Below are 23721 nucleotides of genomic sequence, written 5' to 3' on the forward strand. Positions count from 1 at the left end.
GGTCTAATCACAAACCCATCCTCCGTGAGCTGGAGAAGATGATCTCTATAGAAAGCCATCTTCGTACCAAGCTCGTGTGTCGGCTGTATCCATGTCCTCCTAGTGTCCAGCTGAGTCAAGTCTTGCCTGATAAGTCTGGTAATCTCTGCCCGTGTGAGAGAGAGGGAGGGTGCATCCAGGGAGTACTGAAATGGAGGTAGCCTGTCCATACTAAAGCCATGCAGTTGGAACCAAGCTGTTATCTGTGCATACCAACATGATCCGTCTCCCTGTGATGCCAACTGTCGTGAAGACTCCAGGGCTAAGCGAGCATATCTGTCTCTAGGGAGAGCCCAAGTGCTATGTATAAAGGAGACTGATCGAGTGAGTGCCTCGACTACCAATGGGGGGGCAGCCATCTCTGCACGGATAATATCATGTGGTACGGAGGCCTTGGCCCTAATCATCCGAGAAATCATAGAAACCAAGGACCTCTCCATACGTCTCCATCCATCAGTGCTACCAGCTCGGCTGTGGTGATCCACTGAGGGTCCCCATATCTCCACTACTCCATACAGCATGGCTGAAGTGACCAAAGTGTCAAAGAGCCACAGCTTTGTTCGAGGTTCCTGAAACTGAACCTGCGAACACATCCTCTCTAGTCTCCCCAATGCTGCATAAGCTCTGGTCAATCTGGTCTCCGCTGCTCTCCTCAAGGAAAATAGTGGGCCACTAAAAACCACACCAAGGTAAGTATATGCATCTGTATACTCCACTGTCTCCTGACCATATGTAAAGGTGGGCATTGACCTCCTAACCCACTGTGCTGTGGTGTTAAACACCATCACCTTGGTTTTACCAAGGTTAACAGACAATCCACTGTCCTCTGCAAACATGTGAAATGCATCCAAATGACGTTGCATCCCCTCTGGAGAATCTGAGATCAGCACAATATCAGCAGCATACAATAACAGCGGAATCCATGTCCCTGCTAGCTGTGCTCCTCTGTCACCCTCCCTCTCTACATAGTCCGAAACCTCATCCACATACATAGCTGTGCTCCTCTGTCACCCTCCCGCTCTACATAGTCCGAAACCTCATCCACATACATCCCAAATAAGGTGGGGGAAAAGGGGCAGCCCTGTTTCACCCCAATAGTGGAGTGAACCATCTCAGATATACCCTGGTGGGTAGTACGTACCTACCCCACAACTGTCCTGTATAAAGCCATGATTCCCCAAATCAGCTCTGTGGGCACTCCCATCTCCTGTAGTCTGCGCATCAGTCTGGCTCTCGGTACTGTGTCAAAAGCTTTGCGGAAATCCACAAAGCAACAATAAATCCTCCTGCCATATAATCTGCCCTCTTCAATAATAGCTCTGAGTGTCAAGATATGGTCAAGAGTGGAGAAACCTCTCCTGAACCCTGCCTGCCCTGATGCACGTATGCCCTCTCTCTCTGCCCATCTACTCAACTCCTGCTCAAGAATAGATGCATATAATCTAGCCAATGTGTGACCAATCATGATGGTACGATAATTCCCAGGAAGCATGGGATCCCCTGACTTGAAGATAGGCACAATCGTGGACATATTCCAAGTCTCAGGAAAACCCTCACACATGGCTCGGTTAAACATCATAGCAATAAGCTCGGCAAGCATATCTCTGGCATGAATAAAGTGCTCTGCTACCAAACCATCATGATCATATGCTCTCCCAGTCCTCATCCTGTCAATAGCTTTCCTTACCATCTCAGCAGTAAAGAAAGCACACGTCTCTGGGCGATGGGTCTGGCAGGGACGGCTGTCCTGGTGCTGTGTACAGGGATGCTGCATACTCACCCCAAATCTCTGTGGAGGTAATGGCTGGTGATGGTGAATGCTCATGGAATAGTCTCCATGCCTCGCCTGAGTCCTGACTCATAAACAACTGGTACAAATCCCTCTCTAACTGAGCAAGATAAGCCCTCTTCTTCCATCGCACTAGGTGCCGGAAGGTAATCCGTGACTGTCTGTGAGTGGTAAGACCCATGAGCACCTCTCTCTATAATGTGATCCTCATCTCTCTGCACTCCTCATCATACCAACTGTTCTGGGGCATGTTCCCAGATCGTCTCCGTGTAGGCTGACTATGGGGATATGCCTCTGATGCTGTAGCATGAAGCATCTCTATCAATATCTGAGTGAGCTCATCTAATGGCCGTCCCGGCTCCTCGGCACATAGGCGTCTGTATATCTCATCCGTGTATACGGTGTCAGTCTCCCTCGTAAAGGTATAACGAGTGTGTGTGGAGACCTGTCCCAATGGAGCGGTGCTGAACTGAAATGTGAGAGTGAAGGACAAGATAGCATGATCCACTGCTATTCCAACCGGCCTAGTGCCTACCATAAAATCCTGAAAAGAGGGAATGAGACTGCGCTGAGCCATAACATAGTCCACTGTACTAGCACCATGCCGATGTGGAAAGCTAGTGAAACCGCCCGATGTTGGGAATCTCTGTAGGCCATTCAGGATGGCCAATCCATGTGCAGTCCCCATGTCTATCAAATACCGCCCATACACTGTATGTTCCTCATCCTGTGAGAGTCTAGATAGGCCCATATCCCTAACATCAAGCTCCCTCAACATCTCCTCTGAGGTATCATAAAATACTGTCTGGTTATGGGCGGTCCTGGCATTGAAGTCTCCCAAGAGAATGATGTCACCATCCCTGGAGAACTCCCAAATGTCATCATCCAAAATAGAAAAGGGAGACTGCCCGCTAGGTGATGCTAGGAGCAAAATAGCATATAGCAATGTAGAGATATCTGCCGGTCTCTGCCCTCAGTCTAACCCACATGTACCTAGCCTGCTCATCTCTGTGGACTATATGTATCAGTGGCTGTAGCTCCTCTCTAAACAATACTGCCACTCCTCCTGAGCCCCGTCCTCTATGCTCTGAACGAGTCTCCTGTCTACAAGCTGTCTCCCATCGGTATCCACTAACATGTGGCATGGACTGTCCAGGAGCCTGATGCGTCTCACAGTAGAAGATGATGTCCCTCCCAGTGAAACTATCCTCAAAAGCCCCTACATCAAGGCGTAGAGATCCATTACAATTCCAAGTATCAACTTTGAGTGTAGTCCCATAGGTCTCGCGCCGTCATGAAGAGCGCCTCTCCATAATCACCACTCTACCATCTCTATAGAAGGCCACTTTCCCTTTCTCTCGGGCTGCCCTTATCTCAGGCATAACTTCTTTCATGTGGGCAAGTTGCGAGAGTGTGAGGTCATCTCCAAGAAATATTCCCGTTTGCTTGAGTGTAGGACGTCTCTTCAAGAAGTCCTTCTTGGCTTCCATGGAGGGGAAACGAATGATAAGTGCTCTCTCCTTAGAAGAAGATTCGCCACTACCTTCCCTCTTCTTTCCCACTCTCCATGCCTTTGTGTGCGTGGCTTCAATGCCCATCATAGAGAAGAGCTCCTTGGTTTCCCCTTCCGCATCATCACGGTCTTTTAGACCGGACACTCGTACATGTAAGGCTCGGGTCTTCCTCCTTTGCTCCTCTTCAAGGGTCATGTTGATGATGGTGGGAGTGGGGATGGGTGGCGATTCTTTACCTTTCCCTTTCTTGGCGACCTCGATCCATTTCTCGGCCTCGTCCATCTTCTTTTGTGTCTGTGATCACCTCCACCCATGAAGATGTCTTCTCTTTATGTTGCTCCTCCTCCTCTCGAATGATCCTCATTTGTTCCTTGATGGTATTCAGCTCTTCAATCAAGGAGGGCTGAAATTCTCCATCCTCAAGCTTGCTTTTTGAAGTGGCTTCCAAGTCCTTTTTGAGGGCTGAGATTTCAGCCGCTTGACTTTTAGCATGCAGTTTGGCCTCCACTAGTTCCTCCTTTAAGGCTGAAATCTCAGCCTCTTGCTTGGAAGATCTCTCTTCGAGCTCCTGGATTTTGTCAAATCCCTTCTCGAGTTTGGAGAGGCGGTTTATGATTGCGGTAACGGAAGAGTCGACCATCTTCTTGTTTTCTTTGATAATTGTGCCGAGCTTATCCTCTACCTTCACGAGCTCCTCTTTAAACCCGGTCTTGGCCATGACTTTTTGCAGAACTTCCCACAGCCAATGGACTAAAAATTAATCCATGACAGCAGCACGAAACAGCAGCAACAGGGAGGGGGGGTCAAGTCATGCAGGGGAAAGGGAAAGAGAGGAGATTCAGCAGAGAGAGAGAGAGTTATGTTGCTGCCTTGGGGGCCTGACTAAGGGTGGGTGGGGAAAGGGAGGCGGAACAGCGGAGAGGGAGAAAGAGGGGGGCGCAGGCAGGTGGCGGGATGGGTGGGCGCAGGCGGAACAGCGAAGAGAGAGAAAGAGGGGGGCGCAGGCGAAGAGCAGCGAGGAGAGAGAAAGAGGGGGGCGCAGGCAGGTAGCGGGAGGGGTGGGGAAAGGGAAGCGGAACAGCGGAGAGAGAGAAAGAGGGCGAAGAGAGAGAAAGAGGGAGGCGCAGGCGAAGAGCAACGAGGAGAGAGAAAGAGGGGGCGCAGGCAGGTAGCGGGAGGGGTGGGGAAAGGGAAGCAGAACAGCGGAGAGAGAGAAGGATTAAAAAAAAATTCTAATGTTTTGTGGGTTCTGCAGGAAAGCTCTGTTTTTTCTCTAAATTTCTGAGTTTCTGGAGAGAGGGAGGGAGAGAGAGAGAGAGAGAGAGAGAGAGAGAGAGAGAGAGAGAGAGAGAGAGAGAGAGGTGAGAGAGAGAGAGAGAGAGATGGTTGTAGAGAGGGAATAGTTCTTTTCTGGAACCTTGGTCGGTCGCAGCAATGCGCGGGTGCAATACTAGTTCCTCTAAAAGAAAAGGGATTGGCTAGTTAGTGAAATGAAGAGTTAATAATAGGCAATAATACTTGATTGGGGTGGGGGACCTCTGCTAACTAATTCCCTTTTTCTTTTCTTTTTGTGAGCATATATTTTCCTTTTCTTATTTTAAAGAAACATTTGGGTTGTTTTAATGACAACTCTCTTTATTTTTGGGCAATCACATAGGGCAGGGTTTCAGTGTTTATTGATGATTTTAGTGAGGGTTCTAAGGCTGGTTAATAGGAAAGAGAAGATGTGGGGATCTAGAGGAATTAGAAACCATTACAATAAAACTAGAATTGCAGCTCTTGATTTGAATTATTGCAACACCATTGATGATGAGTTTTTAGTTGCTAGGATCCTTATTGATGAGCTTTTAGTTGCTAGGACCTTTACTGGAACATTTTTATAATAAGGGTCATCATCATTGATGATGAGCTTTTAGCTACTTGAATCCGTAAGATTCCTCCCCCAACCCCTTTTTGATGTCTAGTGTCTTCCCCTGTAATCAATCCCTCTTCAGAAATATAAAGACCTTGTTTCTAACTGTTTTAGCCTAGAGAGAGAAAATTATTCTAGAGAGAGAATATTCAGATTATGAATATTTTTTGATAGAAAAATAACTCATCTTATTAAAATAAGTTTCCCTGAAACAAAAATTCAAAAAGAATTTCCAATGTGCAATTGGAATTAATTGGAAATAGGTATAAAGAACCTTAGTCTAAGGGTCTAAATTTTCAGAAATTTTTGGATTATGGTCCAATTAAGGTTCCTATGGGCCAATAGCATCAATCCATGTGTAGGGAGGAGATAAATCCAAATTGTAAAAAAAGATACCCAAAAATGAGTAAATGCTCACATAAGATGAAGAGTTGAAAATGTACAAGGTTTATTAGTAAAAAACTATGAACAATAAAATTTTGACACATATGTAAGGAAGGAGAGTTCTTTAAAGAAGGTGCATATTTCACATAAGATGAAGAGTTGAAAATGTACAAGGTTTATTAGTAAAAAAACTATGAGCAATAGAAATTTTGACACATATGTAAGGAAGGAGAGTTCTTTAAAGAAGGTGCATATTTCACATAAGATGAAGAGTAGAAAATGTACAAGGTTTATTAGTAAAAAACTATGAGCAATATAATTTTGACACATATGTAAGGAAGGAGAGTTCTTTAAAGAAGGTGCATATTTCACATAAGATGAAGAGTTGAAAATGTACAAGGTTTATTAGTAAAAAACTATGAGCAATAGAATTTTGACACATATGTAAGGAAGGGGAGTTCTTTAAAGAAGGTGCATATTTCACATAAGATGAAGAGTTGAAAATGTACAAGGTTTATTAGTAAAAAAACTATGAGCAATAGAATTTTGACACATATGTAAGGAAGGGGAGTTCTTTAAAGGAGGTGCATATTTCACATGCTTGAATGAGTTTTAAACTAAAAAATAATGTGATATTTTTATCTCTCATATCTCTTGAACCAAACCAAATCAAAATGGAACCAAATCGAATCAAAAAGTAACCAAACTAGGTCCAAATCTAGTCCAAATTCAACCAAACTGACTTGGAAAATTCTAGAATCAGTTTGTTTGGTTAGGATCTCAATTTCTCCTATAAATAGAAGCCTTCCCTTGTTGAAAAAGATATAGTGTCTAATGCTTTGTTACTCTACTCTACCTAAGCCAAGAACTGTGAATTCTTTAATAATTCACTAGTTTTTGATGCTTCTCTCTTTCTTCAATCCCCATTGGTGGCTCCATCAACATACTAAACCAATTGATTGGTTGGGGGCCTCTACCGTGATCAAAGAATCAAGCAAATTATAAGATAAGTATAGTGAATTTTGATCTTTTCTATAATTTCTCAATGATTCTCTCTTCTCAACCCCTCTCAAGCTTGAGAAGCTTAATTGATATGGTTTTTGAAATGCTATTGAAGTTAATTAATTAATGATAGTAAAGAATTACATAAAATTCTATTTATATTTAATTCTAATGGTCTTTCTCTCTCTCACTTAAGAAATGGTCATACTCATGACCCTTTTCAATCCAAATGAAGTTTTTCATAAGGCTTTTCCTTAATCCAAGATTAAGCTATGCTTGAGGCCAAATTAGTGACTTTTTTTCTATGCTTTTAGTTTATGTATATCGATGATTCAATCCATTATGGATTGATGATCCAATTAGAGACCATTCTAATTATTTCCTTAATGATAAGCCTTATCCCTTAGAAAAAATTGAGATTTATCAGCCATAGTAGCGGAGCTATGGCAAAATTTTTATAGAAATTACGCATAAAATAATTTCATTCAAAGCGTAAAAAGAGGACTTCCTACCATATTCTAGGAACTATCATCCTAGATTAATTAAAAGAAATTTATTATGCATGGAGATGTGGATGGATGCACGTAGATGTAGATGTATAGATGTAGATGTGAATGGAGATGTGGATGTATGCATGTAGATGTAGATGTATAGATGTAGATGTGGAGGTGGAGGTGGATGGATGCATGTAGATGTGGATGTGGAGGTGGATGGATGCATGTAGATGTAGATGTATAGATATAGATGTGAATGGAGATGTGGATGTATGCATGTAGATGTAGATGTATAGATGTGGATGTGGATGTGGAGGTGGATGTATGCATGTAGATGTAGATGTGGATGTAGATGTGGAGGTGGATGTATGCATGTAGATGTAGATGTATAGATGTGGATGTGAATGTGGAGGTGGATGTATGCATGTAGATGTAGATGTATGGAGGTGAATGTGAATGTGGATGTGGATGTATGCATAGAGATGTGGATGTATGCATGTAGATGTGAATGTACGCATATAGATGTGGATGTATGGATGTGAATGTGCATGTAGATGCAGATGTATGGATGTGGATGCATGAATGTGCATGTAGATGTGGATGTGAAAATAGATGTATGGATGTAGATATGGATGTATGGATGTGAATATATGATATGTGATGTGAAGGAATCTGAAGTGATGAGATGGAAAATGATGTGATGGGATGAGTATACATATAAATGGAATATGGAATAAGTAATGTAGATTGATGAGGGATAATGTGGAAAAATGAAAGTTAAAATAGAAATTCTATTGTAACTTTTTGTAAATGTTGTTTGTAAATGACTGTTTTATGTCAAGAATGCTGGGGGAGCATTTTGACCATCTTGTGATTAAGGTCAGGGAGACCTAACTGATAAAGTTGCAACTGCTGACGGAGAGTCAATGACGTCTCGCGTAGCAAGGTCGGCCGAGGTCTTGACCAGCCTCAGTGCGATTAAAATGGTGAGCTTCCGGTACGGTGGATGAGGGGCCAAGGAAGCGGCCTATGAGTGAAGCGCTAGGTCACCTGCGAAGGATCCTAGAGGGTACTGACCATATGGTGCTCGGGCTCTGGGTCGCCTAGGATACCCACGCGTGCGTCGAGGAAGATATTGGAACAAGAGTAGGAGTTGTTTTCTGAAATCGGGCATGGATCTGGTTGATTGACCTTGCTGGTCTTCAATGGATGAGTCCATGGCTCTTTATATGGATCTGTTGGTTGATCTTGCTGATCTTCAACGAGAGTCCATCTTGATAAGTGATTATATTGCTGAGTATTATGGGCTAGGGATTAGGAAACGGCCCCTGATGAGTGGACAGGTGGTGAGCGTCCTAGTTGCCAATGATGCCATAGATACTCTGATGAAGGAATGATGGAAAAATTAAGAATCAATTGGATAAATTGGAAGATGGTGATCAGTGATACTATGGTTTTATCAAAGGATTGTTTTAAACTGGTTGAATCTGTGAAAAGGCAATTTCATATTGGGTGTGTGAGTGGTGTGACTAGTTTTATTTTGCATGAACATCCGGCTAGGGGGCCTTGGAACTCTTTTCCTTGATACCCGGGACAAAACCTAACCAAATTCTTAATTGGATCCCATCACTACAGTGGTTGGGCGGTTGGCTAACCCATGGGATTGGATGGGGTTAGGCTGGACTGATGGATCCGTAAATCGAGACTCAAACTTTTGTTTTTACGATAGATAAAATAAATCCGGACAGTAACTGTTCTATGGATAGGAATCAACGGCTGTGCCTCTTGAATGGGAAAAAAAGCGTTGATCCCAATGATCCAAGTGCAAGTTTCTTCCTTGATCTGACCAAGTATCTTATAGATGCAATTGGATCAGCTCGATCAAAAATGATCTTGACTACGTTAGAGTAAAAAGTTATCCTGGTGGAATCGCCCGTGCTTTCCGGTAAAGGAAGTTTTTCCGGGTTCGGTTTTGGAACAACTGACGGATTAGTCTCTTATCCGGATATCCGTGGGTGAGGCCCCGAGTGTGGGACCCCTGTCCCGCGTGAGAAGTGCTACTTCCACTGCTAGTATCTCGAATCTGTTGCTCGGTGGGAATAGGGATCTCACAGTTGGTATCAGAGCATTTGGTTAATAAAGATCAACTGAGAAGACAAATATGTCAAAAATTTATCAAGAAACACAAAAAAATTATAATTGTGTGATATAATTCATACAATTTGATATTCAAACTGAAATTCATAATTTGGTAATTGGTTCTTCAGATGGAAGTACCGCAATTATATAGAATCCCTGACTTGCTTGAGGCCTAGACATGATAGTATTTACCTTATAATTCCAAGGGCCGTGACTACCCGTATATACCGAGAGTATACTGCAGCTCTTTACTGACAGTATATACAAGTAAATCTAAGACTTGAAATTATAAGCGTTAATGCTATCCAGAGGATGATTTTGAATGTGATTGATATGATTTTTAATTCTGTTTGAGAATGGATGAATTGATTTGGATTCTGATTGAAAAATGATGATTTTTAAAAATTAGTTGAAATATAATGAAACCACAATGAGGGGGAATGGGACGAGTCCCTGTGATGATATTCATAACTAGAATGATGATAATGAATTCAGCAAATCACTATGAGATTAGTGGGTTGTGCTGTCAGATTGCTACTGTTAATACTTGACCGCCGGTAGATCAAGTTAAGGGATGTCAAATTGAGGACTAGCTTAACTGAAATTCTCGTGAAGGAATGTTCAGAAGGAAATTTTTCGGTCTAATGGACCATTATCATGTTAAAGATATGAATGATAAGATCTGAATGAATTGTTATTTAATTATGAGTTCTATATAAGGGATATTCATCCCAGTATTCTGTTGGGTTGACCAGAATATAAGGAACCCCAGAATAAAATTGAATCTTAAGAAAAAGAGTTGTCCTCTACCTTGCGAGATGAGGACATCTCGCACTTTTTAAGTGGGGTAGGATGTAAGATTCCTCCCCAGCCTTCGAGGTATACAAGAGTAAGAATCTCCCTTTCTGATCTTAATTATTCCCTCTCTAAAATAAAAGAAAGTTTCTGTTTAAAAAAGGAAGACCCTTTCCCTAGAATACTTCTCAGGAGTCCCACCTGTTTTAAGGATTTGGAACAATGAGTTCAGAAGTGAGAATCGGTGTTTTGGATACCAAGGTTTTGGTTTTCATTCGAGTACGACCCAAAAGAAGTTCTTTATCTCTTGGGAAGTATAAGAAGTTATCCCCCAGATATTGTGACCCTTATATCTGAATTCAATGAAAGTAGGTGACTTAGACTACAAGCTTCTTTTATCTCCTCATCTCAAAATTCTTAATGCCTTCTATAGAAAAATGTGTCAAACACAAATCATGGAAAGACGGTGAAACTTCAGTGGCAAGTTACCATTGGCTTCTAGGTTACGCTAGCTCCTTCCTTTATATAAGTCGTAACTTTTACTTGTCGCTCACAGTAATCTTACTCCCATCAATCTCCTTTCTTTCTTAATCTCCTTCATGGCTTGGCAACAGGAATTAGTTTTATCCCTGATGATTTCTCACCTTCAAGACGCAAGAGAGTCTGTGAAGAAAGACTTTATAGAACAGTATGAGCGCTCACTTTTTCCTCACCTAGGAACTTCTGTAGCGCAGACCAAATGGCGAACCTATCAAAACATAACTAGGGTAACACCCTGGGGTCAGCAGCACTTTCGTAACAATGTCCGCTTGGCCATGGTTATTGAAGCTTTGGGTTTGGGTCCCCGATACTACTGCGTCATGAGATCAAGGCATCTTGGGTTTTCTGAGCGGGTCTTCTTACTGGCGTGTTTTCTTCCTCATGAGAAGATATGCCTTTATCCCGTTTTTGGCTTGCCTCTCAGAGGTCCTTTTGTTAGATCACCCCATACCACTGAGATAGGTGCGGCAATAACCAGCAGGATCATTCCCATAGATGAGTTACCCTATACTTGTGCAGCTTGTGAGTGCTGCTTTTGTGACCATATGATGGACGGGCTTATGGAAGTGTAAAGAGTTCTTCTATCTTTACTGTATAAGTTCCAAGAATGAATAAAGTTTAAATCTTGTTCTTATCTTGCTTTCTTTAAGACTTTCCTTGGTGGTTAATCTTGATTAAAATTTTTCTCTAAGTCTCATATTCGTGCATCTTGCGAAATTATCCCAGTTTGCGAGATGAGGACATCTCGCATTTTTTTAAGTGGGGTAGAATGTAAGATTCCTCCCCCAACCCCTTTTTGATGTCTAGTGTCTCTCCCTGTAATCAATCCCTCTTCAGAAATATAAAGACCTTGTTTCTAACTGTTTTAGCCTAGAGAGAGAAAATTATTCTAGAGAGAGAATATTCAGATTATGAATATTTTGGATAGAAAAATAACTCATCTTATTAAAATAAGTTCCCCTAAAACAAAAATTCAAAAAGAATTTTCCAATGTGCAATTGGAATTAATTGGAAATAGGTATAAAGAACCTTAGTCTAAGGGTCTAGATTTCAGAAATTTTTGGATTATGGTCCAATTAAGGTTCCTATGGGCCAATAGCATCAATCCATGTGTAGGGAGGAGATAAATCCAAATTGTAAAAGAAGATACCCAAAAATGAGTAAATGCTCACATAAGATGAAGAGTTGAAAATGTACAAGGTTTATTAGTAAAAAACTATGAACAATAAAATTTTGACACATATGTAAGGAAGGAGAGTTCTTTAAAGAAGGTGCATATTTCACATAAGATGAAGAGTTGAAAATGTATAAGGTTTACTAGTAAAAAAACTATGAGCAATAGAAATTTTGACACATATGTAAGGAAGGAGAGTTCTTTAAAGAAGGTGCATATTTCACATAAGATGAAGAGTTGAAAATGTACAAGGTTTATTAGTAAAAAACTATGAGCAATAGAATTTTGACACATATGTAAGGAAGGAGAGTTCTTTAAAGAAGGTGCATATTTCACATAAGATGAAGAGTTGAAAATGTACAAGGTTTATTAGTAAAAAACTATGAGCAATAGAATTTTGACACATATGTAAGGAAGGGGAGTTCTTTAAAGAAGGTGCATATTTCACATAAGATGAAGTACAAGGTTTATTAGTAAAAAAACTATGAGCAATAGAATTTTGACACATATGTAAGAAAGGGGAGTTCTTTAAAGGAGGTGCATATTTCACATGCTTGAATGAGTTTTAAACTAAAAAATAATGTGATATTTTTATCTCTCATATCTCTTGAACCAAACCAAATCAAAATGGAACCAAATCGAATCAAAAAGTAACCAAACTAGGTCCAAATCTAGTCCAAATTCAACCAAACTGACTTGGAAAATTCTAGAATCAGTTTGTTTGGTTAGGAGCTCAATTTTTCCTATAAATAGAAGCTTTCCCTTGTTGAAAAAAATATAGTGTCTAATGCTTTGTTACTCTACTCTACCTAAGCCAAGAACTGTGAATTCTTTAATAATTCACTAGTTTTTGATACTTCTCTCTTTCTTCAATCCCCATTGGTGGCTCCATCAACATACTAAACCAATTGATTGGTTGGGGGCCTCTACCGTGATCAAAGAATCAAGCAAATTATAAGATAAGTATAGTGAATTTTGATCTTTTCTATAATTTCTCAATGATTCTCTCTTCTCAACCCCTCTCAAGCTTGAGAAGCTTAATTGATATGGTTTTTGAAATGCTATTGAAGTTAATTAATTAATGATAGTAAAGAATTACATAAAATTCTATTTATATTTAATTCTAATGGTCTTTCTCTCTCTCACTTAAGAAATGGTCATACTCATGACCCTTTTCAATCCAAATGAAGTTTTTCATAAGGCTTTTCCTTAATCCAAGATTAAGCTATGCTTGAGGCCAAATTAGTGACTTTTTTTCTATGCTTTTAGTTTATGTATATCGATGATTCAATCCATTATGGATTGATGATCCAATTAGAGACCATTCTAATTATTTCCTTAATGATAAGCCTTATCCCTTAGAAAAAATTGAGATTTATCAGTCATAGTAGCGGAGCTATGGTAAAATTTTTATAGAAATTACGCATAAAATAATTTCATTCAAAGCATAAAAAGAGGACTTCCTACCATATTCTAGGAACTATCATCCTAGATTAATTAAAAGAAATTTATTATGCATGGAGATGTGGATGGATGCATGTAGATGTAGATGTATAGATGTAGATGTGAATGGAGATGTGGATGTATGCATGTAGATGTAGATGTATAGATGTAGATGTGGATGTGGAGGTGGATGGATGCATGTAGATGTAGATGTATAGATGTAGATGTGAATGGAGATGTGGATGTATGCATGTAGATGTAGATGTATAGATGTGGATGTGGATGTGGATGCGGAGGTGGATGTATGCATGTAGATGTAGATGTGGATGTAGATGTGGAGGTGGATGTATGCATGTAGATGTAGATGTATAGATGTGGATGTGAATGTGGAGGTGGATGTATGCATGTAGATGTAGATGTATGGAGGTGAATGTGAATGTGGATGTGGATGTATGCATAGAGATGTGGATGTATGTATGTAGATGTGAATGTACGCATATAGATGTGGATGTATGGATGTGAATGTGCATGTAGATGCAGATGTATGGATGTGGATGCATGAATGTGCATGTAGATGTGGATGTGAAAATAGATGTATGGATGTAGATATGGATGTATGGATGTGAATATATGATATGTGATGTGAAGGAATCTGAAGTGATGAGATGGAAAATGATGTGATGGGATGAGTATACATATAAATGGAATATGGAATAAGTAATGTAGATTGATGAGGGATAATGTGGAAAAATGAAAGTTAAAATAGAAATTGTATTGTAAACTATTTGTAAATGCTGTTTGTAAATGACTGTTTTATGTCAAGAATGCTGGGGGAGCATTTTGACCATCTTGTGATTAAGGTCGGGGAGACCTAACTGATAAAGTTGCAACTGCTGACGGAGAGTCAATGAAGGACGTCTCGTGTAGCAAGGTCGGCCGAGGTCTTGACCAGCCTCGGTGCGATTAAAATGGTGAGCTTCCGGTACAGTGGATGAGGGGCCAAGGAAGCGGCCTATGAGTGAAGCGCTAGGTCACCTGCGAAGGATCCTAGAGGGTGCTGACCGTACGGTGCTCGGGCTCTGGGTCGCCTAGGATACCCATGCCTGCGTCGAGGAAGATATTGGAACAAGAGTAAGAGTTGTTTTCTGAAATCGGGCATGGATCTGGTTGATTGACCTTGCTGGTCTTCAATGGATGAGTCCATGGCTCTTTATATGGATCTGTTGGTTGATCTTGCTGATCTTCAACGAGAGTCCATCTTGATAAGTGATTATATTGTCGAGTATTATGGGCTAGGGATTGGGAAACGGCCCCTGAGTGGACAGGTGGTGAGCGTCCTAGTTGCCAATGATGCCATAGATACTCTGATGAGAAAATTAAGAATCAACTGGATAAATTGGAAGATGGTGATCAGTGATACTATGGTTTTATTAAAGGATTGTTTTAAACTAGTTGAATCTGTGAAAAGGCAATTTCATATTGGGTGTGTGAGTGGTGTGACTAGTTTTATTTTGCATGAACATCCGGCTAGGGGGTCTTGGAACTCTTTTCCTTGGTACCCGGGACAAAACCTAACCAAATTCTTAATTGGATCCCATCACTACAGTGGTTGGGCGGTTGGCTAACCCATGGGATTGGATGGGGTTAGGCTAGACTGATGGATCCGTAAATCGAGACTCAAACTTTTGTTTTTACGATAGATAAAATAAATCCCGGACAGTAACTGTTCTATGGATAGGAATCAACGGTTGTGCCTCTTGAATGGGGAAAAAAGCGTTGATCCCAATGATCCAAGTGCAAGTTTCTTCCTTGATCTGACCAAGTATCTTATAGATGCAATTGGATCAGCTCGATCAAAAATGATCTTGACTACGTTAGAGTAAAAAGTTATCCTAGTGGAATCGCCCGTGCTTTCCGGTAAAGGAAGTTTTTTCGGGTTCGGTTTTGGAACAACAGACGGATTAGTCTCTTATCCGGATATCCGTGGATGAGGCCCCGAGTGTGGGACCCCTGTCCCGCGCGAGAAGTGCTACTTCCGCTGCTAGTATCCCGAATCTGTTGCTCGGTGGGAACATGGATCTCACAGAATCCTTATTGTTGTAACACCGCTCATCACTCATGACCTTTTAGTTGCTAGGATCTGTAGGATTGTCAATGAATTGCCTTCTCATCTCTACCCATGAATATTTTTGATATTAAGTGCATATTTGTGCTCTTATGCTCTTATTAGCATATTTATAAAGATTTGAAAAATAAATGACTCTAGCAAACTCTTGATGTAGCTGTTAATGATGATGATGAAGTCAAACCATTTGTAAAGGTTTCAAGAATATGTTGTCTTGCAAGGATATTGCTTGAAGAAGGCAATGATAGTCACATGTAGTATATATGAAGTTAGTCCAAGTGGTGGATTTGTTGGTGTGTACATTACTTATAATAAATTATTATTGAGGGGTCCCCATTGCTTATGAGGTTTAGGTTGTCGAAGAGAGCATGGACCATGGGCAACAGTGAAGTATCACCATTAAGAGGACAAGTCGATCTAGGCAAGGGAGTCAAGCGATGGGTCATACCATGGATTAGGTTGCTGCCACCCATCAGGGCCTCCCATACAGAGATATATATCTAGAAATGGTCAATTATGAGGATTTAGTGCAAGTTCCCTCCTTGGCAACATGAGTGTGTATATATATATACTCATGAAGTAGCAATGCACTAAATATAATTGTAAATGATTCTGTGCCGATAGTCAAGGAATTTTGGAGCATAGCATTGTAGTTTATGGGAGGCTTGTGTGGTATCTACCTTTTTTTTGGGTAGAAAGTCTCCCTTAATTAAAAAATTTCACCTTGTAAGCAAAATGTTCTTGTGCGTACTCTCTTTTTTTAGAGATGAGGTTTTTATGGTTGTTCCTTCCATGGTTCACTTAAAAACAAAGGCTTAAAATCAGTGAGTTGTTTAAGCCTTATGCTAGTTGAAGTCGATGGTGGGTCACCATGGGCAAAGATGAGCTTTATGGCTAGATGTTGTTTTTGTTAGCACAAGCAGGTTCTTACAGCCTCTTGAATTGTTTTGAGAGGGTTCTTGTGGACTTCTTGCTACTCCTTAGTCCTCTATTCTTTCTAGGAATTAAATGGTGCGTTTGAGGTTGAAGCTGGTAATGAGGCCTTTGGTGGTTTATATGCTTTATGCAACCAAATGATGGGATTGCCATCATACTATTCTTGAGATTGAATTGAATGTTTGGACAACCATATTATTTTCTTTACCTTTGGATCTTTGGACATCCATACTTGCTTTTCGTTTGGATCTTTGGACACCCATACCTTTGGAGCTTTAGGGTGTTGCCTTTGTTTAGTTGATTTCTCTGTGTTATAGGCATAGGGAATTTGGTATTCCACTTATCCAAATTTTAGTGTTGTCTTGGTAAAAGTCTGGGCTTGTAGAATCTGCTGAGGCCCCCGGAGCCCCCGGAGCCCGTGCCAGCCTTTGATCACCTTTGCCCTCTAAAATTGACGGGTTTGATGAAATATAGAAAGTTTTTTTTATTTTAGTATAAAATTTTTTATAGGCATTTTAATTTTTTTAATTTGCGTGACGCCTCTGGCCCTGATATGTGCACCTTTTTCTCACTTATTTTTTGGGCTCAAATGCATGTACAGGAGCCTGGTTTGGCAAGCTGTGGTCGTCTGTCTCTTCTAAGAAACCTTGAAGGAGCGAAGCCTGTCTCTTCTAAGCGCTACCAGTAGTAGGACAGAGGAGAGGAAGAGAAACGTAGTGTTACGAGTGGAGAGAGAGAGAGAGCTCGAGCTGTACCAAGGTCCCCTTGTTGCTGCTGCTCTGCCTTTGTATTCGTCTATCGGCACGCATGAGGTGTTTTTATCAGCCATCGTGGGATACGCATAAAGCAAATATATACTTTACCGTTTCCTGGAAAGCCGTGGGATCAAAGCATTTCTGGACATGGAGGAGCTCCTTGAAAGCAATCATTCAGGTGCCCATTTTTACAAGCAATTACGCAGAGGTTAGGTGGTGTCTCCTCATGCGTGCCGATAGACGAACGCAATTACGCAGAGTCTAGGTGGTGTCTGGATGAACGTGTGGATATATTGAAGAGCACCAGGAACTCTAGTAAAGCCAAGCTATTTCCGGTCTTCTATGACGACGTGAAGCCGGAAGATCTAAGAAACAAGAATGGTGGGCCGTTTGCAAAAGCTATCGAGGACCATCGAAGACAAGGCAAGCACAACCAAAGCACGATCAATGCTCTATGTGATGCGCGAGGGCTTCCGCCCGGAGACCTTTAACAAGTAGGAAACTTTTGTTTTGCAACCGTTTTTTTGTAGTTAATCTTCACACTTACCACTAATCTATACGATATTATCGACGTGAAAGAGAGCTCCAAGCTCTCGTAGAGAAGATAGCGCAAAGCAGGATTCCTGTGGAGGATGACCTCAAAGCAGTTGGTTTGGACCAGAGGGTCCACGTTGTTGTCGAGCTCTTTCATTTGAAAGTAAAGGAAAATGTGTACTTTGTGCTGCTTTGGGGCATGGGTGGCATTGGCAAGACCACTCTTGCTCGCGCTATTTACAGGAGACCTGGAAAGGAGTTTCAAGCAGCAAGCTTTGTGGGAAATTGTCGGAATAAGAGTCAATTACAGAATCAGCTCCTCGAAGAGTTGCTGCATGAAAAGAAGTTCCAAAGGAACGATGTGGGACAAAAGAAAGCGTGTTTAAAAGCTGGATTAAGGGGGAAGGAGGTCTTGATCATATTGGATGATCCAGAGAACTTTGAATCCAATCTGACATTTCTTCAGCCGGGAAGTCGAATGCTTGTAACAAACAGTATTTCCTCGTGACAATGATTTCTCTGATGTCTTCAAGGGTGAATGCTACAAGGTACGAGGCATGGACAACGGTGAGTCCTTGCAACTTTTGTGTCTGAACGCTTTCAAGAAGCCTTCACCAGATCTAGGTTTTGAAAAGCTAGCAGAGAAAATAAGTGAAGCATGCGCTGGTCTTCCCCTTTCGCTGGAGGTGCTTGGTAGGGAAAATAAACTATAGGAAGAAGCAATCAAGGTAGTAGCGCTACTTTGTACAAAGACATAGAGACTTGTTTGAAGGTTAGCTATGAGTAGGGAATGTTTCTAGATGTGGCTTGCTTCTTGATTGGCGAAAGCAGGCAGAGTGCCGAATACTTTTGGGAGAGCGATGATTTGGTAGAGGGGTGGATAAGTGGGCTAGAGAGCTTGTTAGATCTCTGTCTTGTGAAGGTGGAAAAACACGAGTGCCTGACAATGCACGATCACTCCAGGGATTTGAGGAGAGGCATTGTGAAACAGTCATGCAAGTGGAGTAGGGTGTGGGATGATACCGACTTGACGCAAGTGCTGTGAAGTAAGCAGGTGTGTATTCACTTCTCTATTTACTTCTCTTTTTAGCATGCATTTATGTATGCAAGCAACGCCGTAGGAAGCGAAGGCAATACAATAACAAAAGACTAAAGAGATTCAAATTAGCTGTTGCGAATGCCCAGTAAGAAACTTGTTCTACTGTTCATTTAACTCTTTCCTTTTTTCCATCTTGGACACACTTGCACTTGTCGTTTTGAAGCTTGTTTCTGGTGTGGAGGGTGGGTGGCTCTCCAAGTATTTTCCATCCTAGTTGCTCTACACTAGATCTCACAATGTTTGTGCAATATCCATATATTTAATGAGTGTTTGGGGAGTTTCTTACTGCGTTGGAATTCTGGTCCATTATGTACTTTGAGATATATAGTCATTATAATTATTTTTTAATGTTTGATCTTCAAACTTTTGTAATTTCATGAGACTTGACTTTAAAAATCAACTTTAGTTTTACAAGAATGAATTCAATTTAAGAAATCCTTGATTGCCCACTGATGAAGCTCCCATCTTCCTTTGAGCAGCTGAAAATTTGACAATATTTAGTGAAGATTTGTAGTTGTTAGAAGAGCAAACCTATCTAGCAACCATGGTGGAGACAAGGCATTTACAGCAAAGGATAAGGGCAAAGCAAAGAGCTTTAAGCATGGGGGACACCAGTCTAGTAAGGCTGGTCATGGACAGCCCTCTTTCGGTGGTGAAAGGTCTGACAAAGAGGATGCAAACAAGCCTAAAAAGAAGGGTAAATGTCACTACCGCCATAAGCCTGGCCACTACATCAATGAATGTAGATAGCAGATTGCAAAAGAGAAGAAGAAATTTTTCAGGCTGATGACAAAGCAGAGCAATTGGCTAATGTAATTCAGGAAGAGTATACTTTTTTGGTCACATGCACTAGTGACACACCAAGTGCTTCAGGGAATCATATGCCTTGCATTGCATCCGATAGACAGGATGTATCATCGTAGTGGTGCTTCGAGCCACATCACTTCATGCAAAGATGTATTTCAGCACTTGGTAAATATGCTGCTAATGGCCGCACTGTATCATGTGCAGATCATACCACTTATCCAGTAAAGGGAATTGGAAATGTCATACTTGTTGCAGCCAATGGTGCAAATATATGTATGACAAAAGTGTTATATGTTCAAGGGATAAAGAAAAATCTTCTCTCTATCTCCGTCATAAACGACCAAGGTTTAAAGGTTGAATTTGAAGATGGGGAGTGTTTGGTGAAAGACCCATCAAAGGGTTATGCAATAGTTACTTTCGGAACATAATACAATGGCTTGTATAAGCTGAACAGCTATGACAAGCGTACTTATGATGCACGTAGGCAATGCCGCCGAGGAAGCACCAAGGGGGGTTTTGAACCTAGGACCTCTTGGTCCTAGGCAAACGCCTTCATCACTTGAGCTATCACCTCATTGGTCTTTGCAAGCATTAGCTTGGATAGAGGGTGGCCTGTAAGTCCAACGGGGTGTGCAATGACAGACTCAACCACGTGTCCAAGAGATAAAGATATATAGAGAGAGAGGAGAGAGAGAGAAGAGAATGGGGATCTTGCACAGGACACCACACTGAGCGGGGAACAAGCCCCACCTTCTTTCAAGAATTTATTCAGGAAAAATCTGTTGAAATTAGAGCAATGTGATGAGCTATGGTGGATCAAATACTAGAATCAACATCATTAACAAAGTGATTAGTAAATAATTAAGAGGTGATTAGTGAATAATTAACAAATAGCTTAATGTAGGTATGGATAATCAAAAACCAACAAATTCTCATTAGGCCAATGCCTCAATTTATAGAGTTTACATCCAAGCATCTAATCCCACTGATTTCTCCTTGATTCACTCCACCTCTCCCAAAATATCTCCACCTCTTTTGCTTGATTCTCTCCACCTCTTCACTTTTCCCAGAATATCTCCAGACTTCCTAAATCTTCTCATGCTACCCTTTATTCTCTCCCAGTAGATTCTTCTCACCTTTTCACAGGTTCTTTCACATTTACACATTCTCTTTTATAGCCTCTAACCAAGGGCTTGTTCTCGCACACACCCTACTCACTTGAATATTTCAACACCTCTCCTCAAGTGAATACTCCTAGCACACCTGGACCCTATACCAAGTTTCTCTCTTACTTGATAGCCCGCGACCAGTGCCTCAAGTCCCTAAACTCATAGTCCTTGACACTCTCTCTCTCTATGTGTCCAAGGCTACTACAAGTGCCCGCGACCTTGACTATAAAGTGCTCACACATACATCTATCTACCACGTGGCCTACATCATCGGTGGCTCAGAGGTGGTTTTACTTTGTTGGGGCAGGTTACATTGGGTTGTGGGGTCTCTCTCTCTCTCTCTCTCTCTCTCTCTCTGAGATTTTCACATGGCTCCTCACTCTTTGGAGCCTCACATCTTCTCTTGTCTTCAGTCTTCTTGTCGTGGCAGCTTCTCTCCACGCGTCCATGTCTTCCTTTTCCTTCAGCCTTCTTGTGGCAGCTTCTCTTCACGCGTCCATGTCTTCCTTTAGCTTTTCTTCTTGGTGTGGATCCTCCTTTTGGAAAGAGATGTTCTTCTTCTTTCATGGCTGGGGCCATGAGCTTGTCTGTCAGGTCTTCTTGCTCCATGTGAGCAACATGTTTAAATGTTTTGTTGACAGTTCTTTTGGGCTTTTGATGTTTATCTTGTGTCATTATGCAATGCAAACCCAAATCTATGCGGGAGGTCTTACCTCTTGCCTTATTCTGGACAAGGGCAGTGTCTGATCCCATATTTACACTGATGTAATGTGCCCAATACATAATGCGTATAGCATTCATTCTTGTGCACATTCCCAAATGCAACTTTGGCTGTGAATAATCTTGAATTTAAGTGAGATTTACAGGCATCAACCAAGGGTTAAATGCAAAATGATGATTACCATAATTTTATCAGCATATTTTTACTAGAAATTACATTAAATCAAGGGTAACCAATTTGTACGGAATGGTTGGAGTATCAAACCAACTCCGATTTGCAATCTGAAGCTATAGGGATCTGTATCAGATACCTAATGGTTAATTTGAACCCTCAATTGCACCAAAATACAATGATTAGCATTGATTAATCATTGATTAGCAAATTAATCCTCTGTTTTGTGTGCAGAAAACAGATTATGCGGGGAGTCCAGATTTGGGGCCTTAGACTTCAAATGAGCTCAAAATGGTAGCAAGCAGAACCTGGTTGGCCACAACCACTCGGCCAGCCAGAGATAAACGAGCGGTACTCCAATACAGAAGCTTCTTCCGAATGCTCAGAAGAAGGGGGGGTGGAGTTCCGATTCCATGCTCGGGCTTCTTTTTGGACACAGGCTGGAGACAGAGTGACTCGAGATTTCTTTGAGGCGACAGGCCTCGCTTCAGACGAGAGGGTCTCAGGCGTCTTCGGCAGGCTGATGGCCAGGTTGTGGTGGATCCCCCCAGGGTTCGGGCGATAGCCACAGATTTTTACAGGGATCTGCTCTCTGCTGAGCCAGCAGATGACAGGGTGAGAGAGGCTCGGGAGGCAGTCTGGAGCTTCACGAGACCGGTTGTGCCAGCCCATTTGCAGCACTCCCTTCTCTCCCCCTTCTCCGATACGGAACTGGAGGAGGCTCTTCAGGCACTTCCTCGGGGCAAATGCCCAGGAGAGGACAGTCTCTCAGTGGCTTTCTTCCAGAGGCACTGGGGTCTCTTACATAGGGGTTTCAGATTGGCATTCCAGGAGATTATGGAGTCGGGAGACATGCCGGACAGCATGGCAGAGGGGTTGATTCACTTGATCCCCAAAGAGGGAGGAGACAGACTGGAGATTAGACAGTGGAGACCGATCACCTTGCTAGGCACGGCCTACAAGGTCCTAGCTAAGGCGATCAGCAGGCGGCTTCAGCCTCACCTTCCGGACATCATCCACTCCACGCAGACAGGCTTCATCCAGGATAGGAGCATCCTGGATAACATCTTCTCTTTCTGGGAGGCTACGGCTTTGGCTAGATTTCGGCAGGAGGATCTGGCAGTGCTCCTTCTCGACTTCGAGAAGGCATATGATCGGGTGGACTGGGCCTTCTTGGAAGGCACTATGGAGAGGATGGGCTTCCCCCCTCAGTGGATCCGTGGGGTCTCTGCACTCTACACATCGGCTCATAGCCAGGTGTGCTGATACAGGGCGTGCGCGGAGAGAGGTTCCAGCTCTCGCGCTCGGTGCGGCAAGGGTGCCCCTTGGCGCCCTTTCTTTTTCTTTTTGTGGCGGAGGCCATGAGCGCTTTTTTGACGGCACAGGATACAGGTTTGCGGGGCCTCCAACTCCCCATCCGCACCTCGGAGGAGCTCCTAGACTCGGAGTTTGCGGATGACACTGCTGTCTATCTTCAGGGAGAGGAGAACCTCCGCCGCTTCGCCTCAGCCATGGACAGGTTTTGCAGAGCTTCGGGCGCTTTGATCAACTGGCACAAGTCGTGTGGGTTGTGGGTCAGTTCTATGCCCCCCCCGACTTGGAGGCCAGTTGATGGTTTTCAGTGGCTGCCCCCTGGCACTACAGTGCGCTATTTGGGATGCTATGTGGGCATTGACATATCTCCGGAGCAGCAGATAGCTCCTCTCCTCGATGGATCTGATCTCTGTGCAAGCTGACTCCATCTGCTCTGAGATCCAAGGGCTCGTAAGATCCCTCTCTTGGAGTCTCTGAAGGGACGCTAGACTCCTCCGCAGGCTCCTCTCCTGCTCTCTGAAGGCCTCCAGACGGTCCAGGGCAGCCTGTCTGAGCATCCTACTGATCTCCTGCAAGCCCCTGGCAAGATCGTTGGTTGCCGATCCTCTCCTGAACTACAGCTCCTGCCAGACCTGCTCAACTCTGGTCGCAATCTCGGGCTCCTCTATGAGACAATCTGGAATCCGGATGCTCTGGCCTCGCTCTCCTCTCGTAGGGTCCTCGATCTGGAGAAGCACTGGAAAGTGGTCTGAAAACGAGGAGCCTGCAAGTATGCCCACAGTGCCACCTCTATCACAAGCCCACTCATCAATGTAAAACCTGTCGATGCGGGAAAGGTTAACTCCTGTGGCCTGTCTATCCGAGC

General features: G+C 42.4%; 2 protein-coding genes across 2 annotated transcripts; both read left to right on the forward strand.

Moving 5' to 3' along the window:
- The first annotated feature begins 16804 nt into the window (after window positions 1-16804).
- On the forward strand, window positions 16805-18083 carry LOC147614585 (disease resistance protein RUN1-like). The gene is made up of 2 exons (XM_086779747.1): window positions 16805-17535; window positions 17621-18083. The coding sequence occupies exons 1-2, from the start codon at window positions 17420-17422 to the stop codon at window positions 18081-18083; spliced, it is 579 nt and encodes a 192-aa protein (XP_086635873.1). The 5' UTR covers window positions 16805-17419.
- Window positions 18084-18132: 49 nt separating this feature from the next.
- LOC147614586 (disease resistance protein L6-like) lies at window positions 18133-18620 on the forward strand. Its single transcript, XM_086779748.1, has 2 exons — window positions 18133-18261; window positions 18363-18620. Exons 1-2 carry the CDS (start codon window positions 18133-18135, stop codon window positions 18618-18620), a joined length of 387 nt encoding a protein of 128 aa, XP_086635874.1.
- Window positions 18621-23721: the final 5101 nt, after the last annotated feature.

This window comes from Cibotium barometz, chromosome 41, assembly GCF_041138505.1.
Source record: "Cibotium barometz isolate CiBa-2024 chromosome 41, ASM4113850v1, whole genome shotgun sequence".
Classification (NCBI taxonomy): domain Eukaryota; kingdom Viridiplantae; phylum Streptophyta; class Polypodiopsida; order Cyatheales; family Cibotiaceae; genus Cibotium; species Cibotium barometz.